The 16,162-nt window shown below is 41.4% G+C and overlaps 1 protein-coding gene across 1 annotated transcript in view; it reads right to left on the bottom strand.

The window, feature by feature from the left end:
* The window catches only part of LOC140476805 (fibrocystin-L-like), a 261,275-nt gene that overhangs the window by 59,300 nt on the left and 185,813 nt on the right, over window positions 1–16,162 (bottom strand). Inside the window, 7 exon segments of the mRNA XM_072569599.1 lie at window positions 694–784; window positions 7,117–7,226; window positions 8,303–8,422; window positions 10,845–10,952; window positions 12,619–12,792; window positions 13,887–14,016; window positions 14,710–14,828. Coding sequence (XP_072425700.1) covers window positions 694–784; window positions 7,117–7,226; window positions 8,303–8,422; window positions 10,845–10,952; window positions 12,619–12,792; window positions 13,887–14,016; window positions 14,710–14,828 — 852 coding nt within the window.

Here is a 16,162-nt window from a genome sequence, read left to right as displayed (position 1 = left end):
TTTCCAGCACCACACTCTCGACCCCAATGCAAATCAGGGCTACTGCAAGCATCCAGGGAGGCTCAGCATGAGTGCTATTACAGCGAGTGAAGTGGTGAGCCATACAATCAGATCCAGTCCACAAGGTGGGTGCATATCCCTGAGCGCAGTGTCCTTGCTGCAGTATTACATTACAATGCTCTTGCTGCAGCATTACATTACAATGCTCTTGCTGCAGTATTACATTACAGTGTCCTTGCTGCAGTATTACATTACAATGCTCTTGCTGCAGCATTACATTACAGAGTCCTTGCTGCAGTATTACATTACAGTGTCCTTGCTGCAGTATTACATTACAATGCTCTTGCTGCAGCATTACAATGAGAATTGCCCTTGGGCAGACCAAGGCGCAGCATTGAAATGCCAAAACTTTCTGTAAGTGGATTGGAGATGTGTCATGAGGGTTCTCAGAGGATGGCACATGTCAGATGCCAGTGTCCATGGATGTGGGGTATTGCAATGTAACTCTTTAAACCTTGGTATCTTTCTGGTGAGTCTACACTATCTCCAAGATTTGAACTTCTCGGTTACTCATCCAGACCCATATACATGACACAAGCGTACATCGTTTACCTGGGCAAAATGGAACAATGTCAATGACATAGAAATGGTAGATACAAAGTGAGTGCAGGTCTCCTTGAGGTTGAGACTTACCTGGACATGGTTCCCCATTAATTCGATAACCAGCTTTCTCAAATCCTGCAACAATGTTCCCTTGAATCACAATATCAGAGCCTTTAATTACCTTTAAATATAAATAAAATCCAAATATAAACTTCACAGCATCTTACAAATAATAGAGTGCTTATTTTCCTGAACAATTTTGAATGTAAATACCTATAAGGAACTTACAACAGAGACACAGGCCATTCAGCCCAATTAATGTCAATCCCAATCATTACATTTTACACCCACTCGATCCAATGTCTGCTCCTAAGGACCAGATTTTCATGGAATTGGGGAAACTCAACAAATCTGTAAAAATATTGTGCGAGACCACCATTTTTGATGTAGAAATCCCAATCCCATTTCAAAATGTGTTTTGGTAGGGGAGAGCAAGCAAGCTGTTACTCAAATCCAGCAGGACATTGTGAACTCAGTTCAAATAGATCTCATTTTTGCTGGAGTGAAGGTGAAAGTTACTAAATTTTAGAGGTAATGCTCTTGAGGAGTGAATAAGGTCTATAAAACTATCACAATGTGAAGATATTTGGAAAGTCAAATCAAGATAGGGCCTCAGAAGTGAAGTGGAACAGAGGGACCTTAGAGTTCAAGTGCATGGTTCTCTGAAAGTGGAGTCACAGGTAGACAGGGCAGTGAAGAAAGCTTTTGGCACACTGGCCTTCACCAGTCAGGGCATTGAGTGTAGAAGTTGGGAAGTTATGTTGCAGTTGTACAGGGTGTTAGTGAGGCTGCACTTGGAGTATTGTGTTCAATTTTGGTCACCTTGTTATAGGAAGGATGTTATTAAACTTGAAAGGGTGCAGAAGAAATTTACAAAGATATTGCCAGGACTAAATGGTCTGAATTACCGGGAGAGGTTGTACAGGCTAGGACCTTTTTCTTTAGAGTGTAGAAGACTGAGGGGGGATCTTATAGAAGTGTATATGATCATGAGAGGCATGGATAAGGTGAATGCACTCAGTTTTTTTTTTTCCCCGGGGTTGGGGAATCATGGACTAGAGGGCAGTTTAAGGTTAGGGAGGAAAAAATAAAAGGGGACCTGAGGGGCACCCTTTTTGCACAGAGGGTGGTACGCATATGGAATGAACTGCCAGCAGAAGTTGTTGAGTTGGCTAAATTGACATCATTTAAACGACATTTGGACAAATACATGGATAGGAAAGGATTAGAAGGATATGGGCCAAGAGCAGGGAAATGGTGTGAGCGTAAGTGGTCATTTTGGTCGGCATGGACCTGTGTGGGCAAAAGGGCCTGTCTACATGCTGTAGGACTCTATGACTCTATTTGAATCCCCAACCCCTTAAAAATAAAATAGAAATGAGGATTCCTGTGTCAGTGAGAGTTGAATTATTTCTGTTCTATAATTGTTGCTCATTGACATTTTCCCCAACAGTTATTGTTATTTCCTTATAAATGTTTAACTGTTTTCCACAATTCATATGCCAGCAGGGAAATCCAAGTTCATGATGTGATTGACATCACAAAAAAAATTAAAGGATTATCTGTTTTTGATGACAAGATATGAATAAGAGTTTGTTTTTATAAAGAATTATGACTAAAGATTGAAAAGTTTTGAATGGGCTTTCATAAGTGGGAGTCGATGAATGTGGTGCTAGAAAAGCACAGCCGGGCAGACAGCATCCGAGTAGCAGGAGAGTCGACGTTTCGAGTATAACCTCTGATCTCCAGCATTTTCAGTTCTCACTTTCTCCCAGTTTCATAAATGGGAGTAGATCTTTAACACACTGGAGACTGGAGTGGACATTTAAACCTTTGTTTTATTGAACCTGGTGTATCTTTGATGGATATTGGATGAGTTGGAATGAGGTTGTAAGGGGTCATGGGGTTGTGTGTGGATCAGGACCTGATGTTAAGATGGCACAGGCAGAGGGTGAGGGCTAGAAGAGCTAATATGGGAGTAAGTAACTGAAATGAGGTTCCAAAGAATCACGAGGGTCCGTTTAAAAGGCTACTTCAGCATTCAGTAGTTTCTGAGAATACCTCCGATCTGTGTCTGAGGACAGTGGGAAAGACCCCATCTCCTCTGAACAACAACAGTGCAGTTCAGAGAAGTTTCTCCTGAGGCAAGAGTGGTGTGTTGGGAAATTTTTCAACTTACGTTCCCTGCCTCAGGAGTGAAATTCTGAGCCCGAGTCTCTGCTATGGTTCCGTGAGTAGGACTCATGCCTCTTGAGTCACAAAGGTCCAGATTTAGGTTCCACACCAGAGTTTGAGCACAAAACTCATAGGTGACACTGTATTAAGGGAGTGCTGCCCTCTGATAGGTGCTGTTATTCAGACAAGACTTTAAAACAACACCCCTTCAGCCTGCTCAGGTGGCTGTAGGAGAGAAGTCTGGAGAGGAATGCAGCGGTGTTTGTCGAGGTTCATCCCAAGCAGCGCCGTGAAGCGGGACTCCGTGCTCTACGGTCTGTTCCCCAGGACGCACACCGAGACGAACATCAACTGTGCCTGGAGGATCATCAACTCGGTTAAGGACGCTCTCTGGGTGGTCCGAAACCTGTTGATCTTCCAGCTGAAGGAGTTGACCCCGACTGAGTGTTGCAGATTGGCACATTCCAAGGTCCAGGACTATGTGTTGAGGGACGCGCTGAAGCTTGGGGCAGCTGCCGCCAAGGCGCGGTGGGGAAAGAGCATAGTGTAACGTCTGCCTGCCTAAGAAGAACTGGGGGCCGATGCAGTAAGGGGGCTCTGCTGACCCCCCAGCTAAATATGTGGATAGTAATCGTACAGACCGATATATATGAATGATTACTCTGTCTCTGAATGCATAGAAATGGAATATTTACGTATGTATGGCATGACCAATTGTACAGATCATCAAAATATTTTATGAATAAAGTATATTTTTGAAATAAAAAAAAGGTGGCTGTAGTAGATCATGTCACCCTACTTTGAAGAGGAGTGGGGACCTCTCCCAACCATGCTGGACAATATGTAACCCTCAATCAGCAGTCCAAAATATATAATCTGCTTATTCTCACATTGCTGTTTGTGGGAGCTTGCTGTGAAGAGATTGGTGATGGGTTTCAAATATTACAACACTGACAGTACTTCAAAAAGAACATTGAGGCATTTGTTGGTCATGAAAATGTGCTTGTAAATGCAAGTCTTTCATTTTAGATGCTTCTTAAATGTTCTAAAAATTCAGTTAAATTGTGATAGTAGATAGAAGATCGTTGGGTGAGGATTGTAGGGAAATAGATGGTGACTTATTGCAAAATGTCCATATCGCAGAGGAGGAAGTGCTGAATGTCTTGAAACGGTTAAAGGTGGATAAATCCCCAGGACCTGATCAGGTGTTCCCGAGAACTCTGTGGGAAGCTAGAGAAGTGATTGCTGGGCCTCTTGCTGAGCTATTTGGTTCATCGATAGTCACAGGTGAAGTGCCGGAAGACTGGAGGTTGGCTAACGTGGTTCCACTGTTTAAGAAGGGCAGTAAGGACAAGCCAGGGAACTATAGACCAGTGAGCCTGACCTCGGTGGTGGGCAAGTTGTTGGAGGGAATCCTAAGGGACAGGATGTACATGTATTTGGAAAGGCAAGGACTGATTAGGGATAATCAACATGTCTTTGTGCATGGGAAATCCTGTCTCACAAACTTGATTGAGTTTTTTGAAGAAGTAACAAAGTGGATTGATGAGGGCAGAGCAGTAGATGTGATCTCTATGGACTTCAGGAAGGCGTTTGATAAGGTTCCCCGTGGGAGATTGGTTCTCAAGGTTAGATCTCACGGAATGCAGGGAGAACTAGTCATTTGGATACAGAACTGACTCAAAGGGTGGTGTTGGAGGGTTTTTTTCAGACTGGAGGCCTGTGACCAGTGGAGTGCCACAAGGATCGGTGCTGGGTCCTCTACTTTTTGTCATTTACATAATTGAGTTGGATGTGAGCATAAGAGGTACAGTTAGTAAGTTTGCAGATGACACCAAAATTGGAGGTGCAGTGGACAGCGAAGAAGGTTACCTCAGATAACAACAGGATCTTGACCAGATGGGCCAATGGGCTGAGAAGTGGCAAATGGAGGTTAATTCAGATAAATGGGAGGCGCTGCATTTTGGGAAAGCAAATCTTAGCAGGGCTTATATGCTTAATGGTAAGGTCCTACGGAGTGTTACTGAACAAAGAGACCTTGGAGTGCAGGTTCATAGCTCCTTGAAAGTGGAGTCACAGATAGATAGGATAGTGAAGAAGGCGTTTGGTATGCTTTCCTTTATCGGTCAGAGTATTGAGTACATGAGTTGGGAGGTCATGTTGCGGCTGTACAGGACATTGGTTAGGCCACTGTTGGAATCTTGCATGCAATTCTAGTCTCTTCCTTTCGGAAAGGTGTTGTGAAACTTGAAAGGGTTCAGAAAAGATTTCCAAGGATGTTGCCAGGGTTGGAGGATTTGAGCTATAAGGAGAGGCTGAACAGGCTGGGGCTGTTTTCTCTGGAGAGTCGGAGATTGAGGGGTGACCTTATAGAGGTTTATAAAATCATGAGGGGCATGGACAAAGTCTTTTCCCTGGGGTGGGGGAGTCCAGAACTAGAGGGCATAGGTTTACGGTGAGAGGGGAAAGATATAAAAGAGACCTAAGGGGCAACTTTTTCATACAGAGGGTGGTACATGTATGGAATGAGCTGCCAGAGGAAATGGTGGAGGCTAGTACAATTGCAACATTGAAAAGGCATTTGGATGGGTATATGAATAGGAAGGGTTTGGAGGGATATGGGCCGGGTGCTGGCAAGTGGGACTAGATTGAGTTGGGATATCTGGTCGGCATAGATGGGTTGGACCGAAGGGTCCATTTCCATGCTCTAAATCTCTATGACTCTATGCTTGGGGTGCATGGGTCATGGTGCATAGAGGGCACAGAGCATAGCATCTGGGTCAGACTGCAGAGCAGAACAATTAATATCCTTGACTGATGTTGTTAAAACGTTGAACTGGACAAATTCTCATTGCTGACCAGACTGAACCCATCCCTGTAATACACTGTCACGAAGAGGGTAAATGAATAGGAATGGCAGCAGAATTTCCACCTTGGGCTTTGCGTTGAGTTAGGTTTTCCATCAGAGTAAGTACAGTTTGGGATTATTATCCAGTTGGGATTTGCTAAAAAAAGATGAGTTGGATGAATGGGGAGAAGAGGAAAGTGCAGATAAGCCAGCAATATCCAAACTGAGGTGTAAATATCAGACTGGCCAGATCAAAGGAGGCATGAAAAACTCGTACAAAAGGTAGCAGCAGGATCATATTAACCACATGAAATGCTGTAAGGGATTCCTTTGTAGTGATAAAATGAAAATATCAAATTAAATTGTTCAAATATTGTGAAGGCTGTTATGTCAGCAGTGCAGCAATGTTGTGAGAAAGAACCTCATTTTGATGTATTTTCTGTGCATCAAGTGGTATGATTCACATTAAAGAGGAAGGTTGGTTGAGGATACCTGGAGAGCATTTTGGATAAGTGATACTTCGTAAAGAGAGCAACTGGTCTCCCATCTATCAGAAGGATGTTGTGAAACTTGAAAGGGTTCAGAAAAGATTTACAAGGATGTTGCCAGTGTTGGAGGGTTTGAGCTATAGGGAGAGGCTGAACAGGCTGGGGCTGTTTTCGCTGGAGCGTCGGAGGCTGAGGGGTGACATTACAGAGGTTTATAAAATTATGAGAGGCATGGATTGGATAAATAGACAAGGTATTTTCCCTGAGATGGGGGAGTCCAGAACGAGAGCACAAAGGTTTAGGGTGAGAGGGGAAAAAATTAAAAGGGACCTGAGAGGCAACATTTTCATGCAGAGGGTGGTGCATGTATGGAATAAGCTGTCAGAGGAAGTGGTGGAGGCTGGTACAGTTACCACATTTAAAAGGCATCTGGATGGGTATATGAATAGGAAGGGTTTAGAGGGATATGGACCTGGTGCAGGCAAATGGGACTTCATTAGTTTAGGACATCTGGTCGGTATGGATGAGTTGGACCAAAAGGCTCTGTTTCCGTGCTGTATATCTCTATGACTCTACATGAGAACAGGTTCTGACCATCGTGTAGCATAGCTGACAGTCAGAAGGTCCAGAAGATGACCATTGGTCAGTTGGAAACTAGATTGCGGGATTCCATTTATAACAGCTACTTTGTTATTGATATCTGAGCAGTTGAATAATATACTTGGCCTGCACCATGAAGAATCAGTTAATCGAGTGTGATGTATATTTCATACAGCATCCATCCGAGAGTATACTTGGTTTTCATGCGCTGGCATTGTGATGGCATCCCAGTGGATTTGATGATGGCAAGTAATGACTCACTTTGGGGCAAAATCAAATTGAATTTCCCACTGTCAAAATAACAATTTGGTTAAATATGCTTCACCCTCTTTTATTAAATACAATGGATTTGACCTCAATTGCTGCAGCCCAAGAATCGGAAAGTGGAGACCACAAGGTGAGAGCCACTAAATTCCTTCTTGCCCGATTCCTGTCACCCCTTAATGTGATACCTAGGACGGGACAGAACAACCAATTGATATTCAGCCACACTGAAGTCATTTCATAATAAACAGATACAGATTAGGAGTAGTTTGATCTGATCATGGTCTCAACTTTGCTTTCTTCTCTTCCCTCATTTGTTTGTAACTTTGGAATTGCTTGTGTATCAAGAAACTAATTCAGCCTCAAATATATTCAGTTACCCAGTTTCCACTGTTTCTGGGGAAGGGGATTCCACAGACTAACAAACATCTGTGAGAAATGACTTTCCCCTCATCTCCATCTACAATGAGAGATCCCTGATTTTTTAAACTGCAAGGTTTAGTCTTTCTCACATGAGTAATCATCCTCTCTGCATCATCTTGTCAAGTCCCCTCAGGATCTGACATGTATCAATAATGATCACCTCTCATTCTTTTAAACATACAGCCCTTTCCTTATAAGGTGAGCCCGTTATCACAGGAATCAGTTGGATGCACATTCACTGGAAGTTTTCTAACATCCTTGTATCTTCTTTAAAATAAGATTAGAATTGTACACAATACTGTAGGTGTGATCTCACCAATGTCCTGCACAAATGTAGCAAAACTGATTGGTTTTTATATTATTTTCTCTCTTGCAATAAATTACATCATTACATTTGTCTTCCCAATCATTTGCTACACCAGCAGTCTAACTGTGATTCACATACCATAATGCCCCGATCCCTCTGTCCCACAGAATTCTGCAATCTCTCACCATTTAAAGAATATATTATTTTTCTATTCTTCTTGCCAAAATGGACAAATTCACATTTTCTCACAATACTACCATCTGTCAAACTATTGCTCACCCAGTTAAACTATCAATATCTCTTTGCATACTCCTGATTTTCCTGATGCCACGCTCAGTAAAAGTACAAATATCATTCATCAACATTCTGAAGTGAAATGCTTTACTGTAGGTCTTGACTTTATTCAATGATGTAAGGATGAGTGTAAACTATTTGACATCGTGGAAAACAGGATAACTCACACGTGCCTGGCTTACACCTAACCACACAATTTAACATCCTTTACGTTTATCAACATGCTAAGATTATGATTACCTCCATCATAAGTTTTGAATATGATATTATCATCAATATTTAGGCCACTTGTTGCAAAGACTCCTATCGCAGGAGCAAATCCATGATGGAAAGCACATCCACGAATGTAGGAATCATTTTCTACAATCTGAAAAGAGATAGTTCGAATGAATCACAGTCAATCAATTTTGTCCTCATCCATTTCTTATGATATCACAGGATATCAGTGGTGATTTTGGAATTTGCTGTTTGATCTTGGGGGATACCCCCTTCTATCTCATTAAGCCCCAGTACCATTTAAGATGATGCTGCTTCTTTAACAAAGTTATGTTGTCCTTGAATTTTTTTCAGGGGAGTTGTAAAGGCAGAGGTTCCGATATGTCTGGAAATATCTACTTAAAAAAGCTTTTAAGTGTTTTTTTAAAAAAAACACTTGTACAATGAAAGGAGAGTGGCCACTGCTCTCAGTTCAGGGTTTGGTTTGGTTTGGTTTTAGCAAGCTGTTTTGTTTGCAGCTGTGGGTCAAGTTTAAGCTGGGAACCTGAAGGAGCAGTTCCATGCTGATCCTCTCTCTCTCTCTGACATCTCTCCTGTAAGAACCTGTACTTGATTTTACCATTTTGTGCTAAGGGGGTGTTTATGGGGATGTTGCAAATATTTGGGAACAGCATCATTAAGTTGTGATAGAGTCGATTGGGTCTTCAGGTAGGTTGTTATTCTAAATTTGGTTCTCTTCTGCTTGTGTTTCATTCAGTAGTCTGTAAATAAATTTTGTTTTGTTTAAATCTGTGTGGTTGGGGCAACTGCATCACTTCTGGAATATCTACTGCTTAAAACAACTAGAAAATTTGGGCTACCTTCTTGAAATATTTTGAGGGGACTGGCCTGGTCCATAACACATTGTTCATCCTTATTTATGCCAGGTCCTGCCTTTTTGGAAAATGAATCATAAACATGTCCTGAATAAAAAAACAAAAACTATCCATTTATAAACCATTGAGGGAAATGAGTTTCTGACTCTGTGAAAGCCTATCTTTCCAATCGCTCTCCCACTCTGAGACCCTCAGTCAGAAGTCTCATGTTTGAACCTTACTCTGTACTGTAAACCTGCAGCTACTGAAAATCGAGAATGAGAGCAAAACATGCTAGCAGTAGGTCAGGCAGCATCTGTGTCTGTGTGTGAGAGAGAGACACACACAAAGTTAATGTTTCAGGTTGAGGGATCATTCCTGAAAAAAAAGTGTGCTTATTGTGTGTGTGTGCATGCATGTGTGTCTATGTGCGCCTGTGTCTGTATGTGTGTCTGTGTTTGAGTCTATCTTTGTGTGTGCATTTGACTTTGAGTGTGTCTGTTTGTGTCTGTCTCTGACTACCTGTGTCAATGTGTGTCTCACTCTGTGTCAGTCTGTGTTTGGATGTGTCCATCTGTGCCTGTGTCTGCCTGTGTGTGTGTCTGCATGTGTGTGTGTAGAGCAAAGTGAAAGCTTTGCATAAAGTGGAGGCCAGAGATGATTACGTGTCAAAAGATTGTGCCGTGCAACAGCCCTTATACTGGATGAAAGTGAATAAAATTGGTTGTGTCCACATAAGGGGAATTCCTATTAAAAAATCTCTGAACCTAAATACAATGTGAAGTAATAAAGAAAGCAATGAGAAGGAAAAGAGGAAAATTAAAAAAAAGAGAAATGAGAAAAGAACAAGAAAAAGGCAGTGGTTATAATCTAAAGTTGTTAAACTCAGCGTTAAGACCAAAATGCTGTAAAGTGCTGGGTTGAAAGATGAGGTGCTGTTCCCCAACTTTGTGTTGAGCTTCACTGGAACACTGCAGCAGGCTGTGAACAGAAAGGTCAACTAGGGAGCAAGGTGAACAATTAAAATGTCAAATGTTTGAAACTGGGATTATGTTTGTTGACTGAACTGGTCACTTAGTCTGCATTTGTGGTCCCCAGTGTGAAGGATGCCCTGATCAGTGGAAATGAGGGTCAAGTTTTCATTTTGAGGACAACAAACAGGATTTGGCACTGAACACACACTCATGGAATTAAGGGCGGCAGGCAAACTCTTAAAGCTAGATGGTTAATAAAAGGCTGAATAACTTAAGAGGAGTGGCATGTTGCAATGAACAGTAAGTAACTGAGAGGGTACTTCAACATGGAGGTCCCCTCATAGCCACCTATTAAAAAATTCAATCATACAAGAGAAAGTAGCCAGCCCACCACCATGGTGGTGGTGTTAAGGGTTGGGGATGGCACTCTACATGGTGGGCCTCCAAGTTTGCCAGGAGCACTGGCACACTGGTCTGCCACTGGTGTCTACCTCCTGGCAATTTAACTACTCCCTGTCATTTGGAAAAACTGGAGACCAAATGGAACAGTTTCTATAAAGCTTCAAGTGATTGGGTAAATTTTGGAAAATTTGACAAAAACATCAATCTGGCAGACTCACACCTGCAGGTGAGGCATGTATATCTCAATTTGCAGTATACACGCACCGTCAGGAACTGTCAGAAACACGAGCAAGTTATCTGCATGAAAAATATGAACTGCTTAAAAAATTCTGTTACAAACCTCTCCAAGATTGAGGAAAGACACAGAAAATCGTGGGTCAAAGAAACTTAAGTAACCATACTGTCCACTGTGATAAAATTCAACATCCTGTATTCTGGCATGACCTACAAAACATAGAAAAACATCAACAATTTAAATTGTCTTTAAAAGGTTGTAAAACTGAAAGATTTTTCAAGGACAGTATAGAAACCAGTAGTCATCAGTAAAAGTAATATTTTGTGTAGAAGCTTTCTTGATTTAAAATTTAAAGAATTAAAGTGAAACTCTTTCAACTTTTGTCTAAAACCTCAACATAGTGTTCAGAAGACTTTCAGATCAATGTGTCAGCAGTGTTGCCAAGATCACTGCGTGCAATTCGAACACAGAAGTGTTTGTGGAGTTAACAAGTTGGATGGGAACCTGATACCCCATCTGCTTCAGAGCAAATTTTCATTTCTCTTACATGGACGAAGCATACAAAGATCATTGATTGATGAGGATCAAATCTTAGCATTTAGGTTATACTGGATATATTACAAATAATCTCACAATAATCTGACTAAAATTCAAATCCCAGTATAGTCACAAGCATGTTTAAGTACATTCACTTCAGCAAATCTGGAATTTTAAAAAAAGCTACTGCCAGTAGCTGAGACACAAGACTACAGGGTTGTGTAAAAATCCACCTGGTTCATTAACATACATACAGGATGAAAATCTGCTGATCTTACCTATTTCAGTTAAAAGTAACTTCAGGCCTACAGCAATTTGAGTTGACTCTTAACTTTGGTATGCCTTGGAGGTCATACAGTTGTACAAAACTACTACAGAAAATATAACAATTTCCTCTCTAATTACACTGTTCACCAGATAGACTGCAGCGATTCTAGATGGCAACTTATTATAATTTTTCCAAAGTAATTAAGGATAGGCAATAAATGATGATCTTTGCCAGTGATACAAGTATCCATGAGTGAATACACCGTCCCCAACTGACCCCCCCCCACTGTTACATCTAACTGATCCGCAAAGCTGTTATTTTCGGCTTATGTAAATACATTTAGTACAATTCTGATATTCTGTTATGATCATCTCAGAGAAATGTAGGAAGCAGGAAATATAATGGTTCTCTGAAAATAAAACAGATTTATTGAGTTTAAAAAAAAATCATTGCTCTTCTTGGCCAATACCTTCAGGTAAAACATCTTTACTCTCTTCTTTGCAACTTAATAATCTTAAAATACAAAAGGTATGGAAATGCACCAATTACCAACTTCTACGTAGTCCATGAGATAATTATTTTGCTTGTTTACAGCCAGTGACCAAAGACTATATTCGATGGCAATGCCGAAAGTGAGCACTTTGCACATCTTGGCAGACACATCAGGAAATCACACGCTTAACATCGGATTTTAATGGCATTATTTTAACACACAGTAATATTATTCTTACCTATTTAAATGCAGGAACACAAAATTTGGATAATCCTCCTCAAAGTTCACCCCCAACCTGAAACCACGTTTTCATGCCACCAAATGATCTTCAACTTCCCCTGAACTAAATCTCTTCTCCATAATCCTGACTACAGGACAAGCTTTGCTTTTCGGGATATCTGGCTCTCCATTCTTAATGCAGTTCTGACAAATCCCAGTCCGAGCTGATGAAAGGTAATACAGTACTCCCTCATAACAACTTTCCACCCATTCACCAGGAACACTGTCACAAGAGATCTTAGGGAATATGTTTCAACACTCTTTGGGAGATTTCATAACCTAAATAAGGACGAGATACCTTTGAACTCCATTCCGTTATGAAAGAAGGAACTGATCAAGACTCGTGCTCCAAACAATTCATCTGCCTTGTCAGGGTGATTATGGCCAATGATCTTGATGTTTCTGCTGAGCAGGCCAACATCTGCTGCCAGAGTGTAACTCTGGCCTCTTCCCTTCAATTCCTGTGTTTCCGCTTGAAGAAAATGAACAATCTCCAATCAGATTGATTCACAGACATGGACACAGCCATTAATAAAAATTGCACTCCATGAAATGGGTTCAGAACAATATAAACATGTTATCTTCAATTATCTTAATAGAACAACAAATTTAGTTGCAGGAAATATTGAAATGCATCCATTATATAGTTCCATCATAACTTGCATTAATTTATTTTTGCAAACATGGTTTTAAAATAGTATTTTTGAAAATGCACTACCCTTTTGGTTTTTTCCATCTCAATTTTAGTTTCATTCATGTGAAGGATCTTTGGATTTTTTTACTTCATTAAAAATGCTCCATAAATACATGTTGTTCTGGGGAGGCTAAACGTCTTTGATACAATGGGTCATTTTCATACACCAAGCATTGAACTAATCTGCTCATTAGTGGTCCTAATGAGGTCCCTCAAGTTCCAAATCCACTGTAGGGGATTTATCTACTAGATCAGTCTTCCTGAGATTTGTATGCTGAATTTGTTTCTTTGTTTAGGTTCTGGGTCTCCGAAGAATAAAAAGAATAATGGAGAAGGTGAAAGAACAGACTTACAAGGAAGACACCAGAAAAGCAGGAGAAGATGAACTGACTAGAATCCCTCTCTTGGAAAAGGTGACTCAATTGAGGCCTTTAAAGTAATGAAAGGTTTTGAGACAATGGGTACAGAGAGAATGTTTTCTCCTGTGGGAAGAGCAAAACTAGAGGCCTCCAACATATGATGGTCACCAGGAGAAGTGCCTTCCTCCAGAGAGTGGTGATTATGTGGAACTTGCTATGACAGGGACTGGCTGATGTAAATAATACACATGCATTGCAGGAGAAACTAATCAAGTAGGTGAGGGAGAAGGGAATACAACATTATGCTGAGAGGAAAGAGGAAGAGAGAGGGTTGATCGGAGCTATAATGCTGGCATGGACTGGGTGGGTTGAATGGCCTGATTCCATGCTGTAAATTCTATGCCATTCTCTGTATTTCTCTCTGTTGATAATAAATTGCAGCAGAGGTTGTTCAAATCTCATTACTGACAGTACCAAGAGACTGATTAGAATTTCCATTCAGCTGAGACTTACCGACGTGTGTGTATGACAGTGTTTCATTCAAGCCCAATGTCTTTCTATCAAAGGAGATAGAGTGGATCGTTCTGATTTCTGTCTGTGTGTAATTATAGCTCGTTGTTGTCACAAGGATCTCATCTCCTTCCTGAACAAAATTAACATCAATCAGCAGGTTTCATCTCTGAAAATCTGAACCACGAGATAAACTATATCACGTTTAGAATTCCCTTGTTGACTTGGATTAAGTAGATTAATGGCCCCCATCCTCACTGACCAACCAGCAGCCAAATTTATGAGATTAAGTCCTGACAGAATCTCTGACTGATTTAAAGATTAGCCCTTGGACAGGATATCCTGGTGAAATGCTGCAGCGAGGGTTCGTGTGGGAGGGAGGTAAGGGTGAAGGATGGAAAGTGCAGAGGGATGCACTGATATTAACTGGACAAACTGGGGTGGGGGGAGGATGCACCGAGTAAGATGGTAGGGGCCAGAAGAATTTGGTTGTCCAAGTGACCGGCATACAAACAAAAATGAGGGGAGGGAAGATGCCTCTATCCCTGCTCATGGACTAGTTATAGGGGGGTCAAGGAACAGATGATGTTCTCAGTGCTCAAAAGTGGTCTGTTTTTAGACAAGGTGAACCTGAGCTCAGAATCCTATTAACTGGCCTCGATGCAGAATCCTCCCAGTTCAGTGAAATTTCACTATGTTGGGCTCCCTCTCCCCCCATTATTGATCCTAATCCTTGTACAAATTGGAGGAGGTTATGCCTCTGGAAGAATCCATCCCCGGACAATCAGTGTTAGGCTACTTACAGTACGGCCCCCATCCCGAATACCTGCCAATCGACGGCTTCAACCAGAGTTATGTTGAGGGAGCCAGCATGTGCTGTTGAACCCAGTTTGGTTTTATAGACTAAATGGGGAATACCGTGCAGATCCAGTCCTCCAAACACACCTACAGAACAAAGAGGCAAAGCAGAAACATTGCAGCCCTGAACTCTAGGAAAGAAAACTGGGCAACAGTTTCAGACAAACCAATCAACTGGCAAACTGAAAATACAGGCACTGAAACCAACATTGGAAACAAACAGTTACACAGAAAGTGGAGTGGGACAGTAAATGATGTCATGAAGTACATGGTCACACAGAAGTGGTTTTGGAAATCTCAAAGTTCCTTCCCAATGAGGATGCTTTTTGAGGAAGTGGAGTGAAAATTTGAAACTCAGATCAATAGGTTTTTGTGAGGCAGGGGGAAGAAGGAATACGGAGCACAGGCAGATTAAAGACATTCAGGGACAGATCATAGATATCATAGAATTCTTACAGTGTGGAAATAGGTCATTTGGCCCATTGAACTTTCATTGTACAGCCAAAGAGCATCCATCCAGATCCATCCCCCTATCATATCCTTGTAACCTTGCATGTCCCATGGCTAATCCATCCATCCTGCATATCCATGCACACTATGGGCAATTTGGCATAGCCAATCCACCTAACCTGTATGTCTTTTGTCTGTGGGTGGAAACTGGAACACCGAGAGGAAACCCATGCAGACATGGAGAATGGGCAAACTTTCCACAGGCAGTCGCCCAAAGGTGGAATCTAACCTAGGTCCCTGGTGCTGTGAGGCAGCAGTGCTAACCACTGTGCCATCATTGTATGGTGTAAAAGCATGAGGGGCTGAACATTTTCTCTTACATCTTTTACTCCACTCTGTGGGTTCCAACTTGTTGGTTATATATTCATCATATTAAGGATTGATACCTTTGGTCTAGTAAACACTGGAAGGCAGTGTGAATATAGTCAAGTTAGGGCACAAGGGAGCATGGCAAGATTGGACAACATTCATTTTAATGCAAGGAGTCTTGCAAGTAAGGTGCTAAGTAACACATGAGGATATGATATTACTGTTATCACAGATACAACACTGAGGTAGAGGCTGCACTGGCAGCTTAATATTCCAAGGTATTATCTCTGCTAGGAGACACATAAGGGTGTAAAAGAAGAGATAGTGTTGCAAGACTGATCAAGAAGTCAATTACTGCAGTAAGGAAGGATGATTCTTTAGTTGGTTCCTCAAATTATGCCATATAGATAGAACTTAAAAACTTGAAGGAGGTAATCATATTATTGCAAATGTACTAAAGACTCGCAAACATTCAGGGAGACAGAAGGGCAGATATGTAGGCAAACTTCAAAAGTGTAAAATTAATAGGGTAAAAATCTTAGGGGTTTTCAACTTCACTGTAGTTGGATCAAATTCCCTGAATTTCTTCTCAAAGGGCATTG

This window comes from Chiloscyllium punctatum, chromosome 5, assembly GCF_047496795.1.
Source record: "Chiloscyllium punctatum isolate Juve2018m chromosome 5, sChiPun1.3, whole genome shotgun sequence".
Taxonomy (NCBI): Eukaryota; Metazoa; Chordata; class Chondrichthyes; order Orectolobiformes; family Hemiscylliidae; genus Chiloscyllium; species Chiloscyllium punctatum.
The sequence above is the reverse complement of the archived record's forward strand: the minus strand, read 5'-3'. Positions and strand labels throughout refer to the sequence as shown.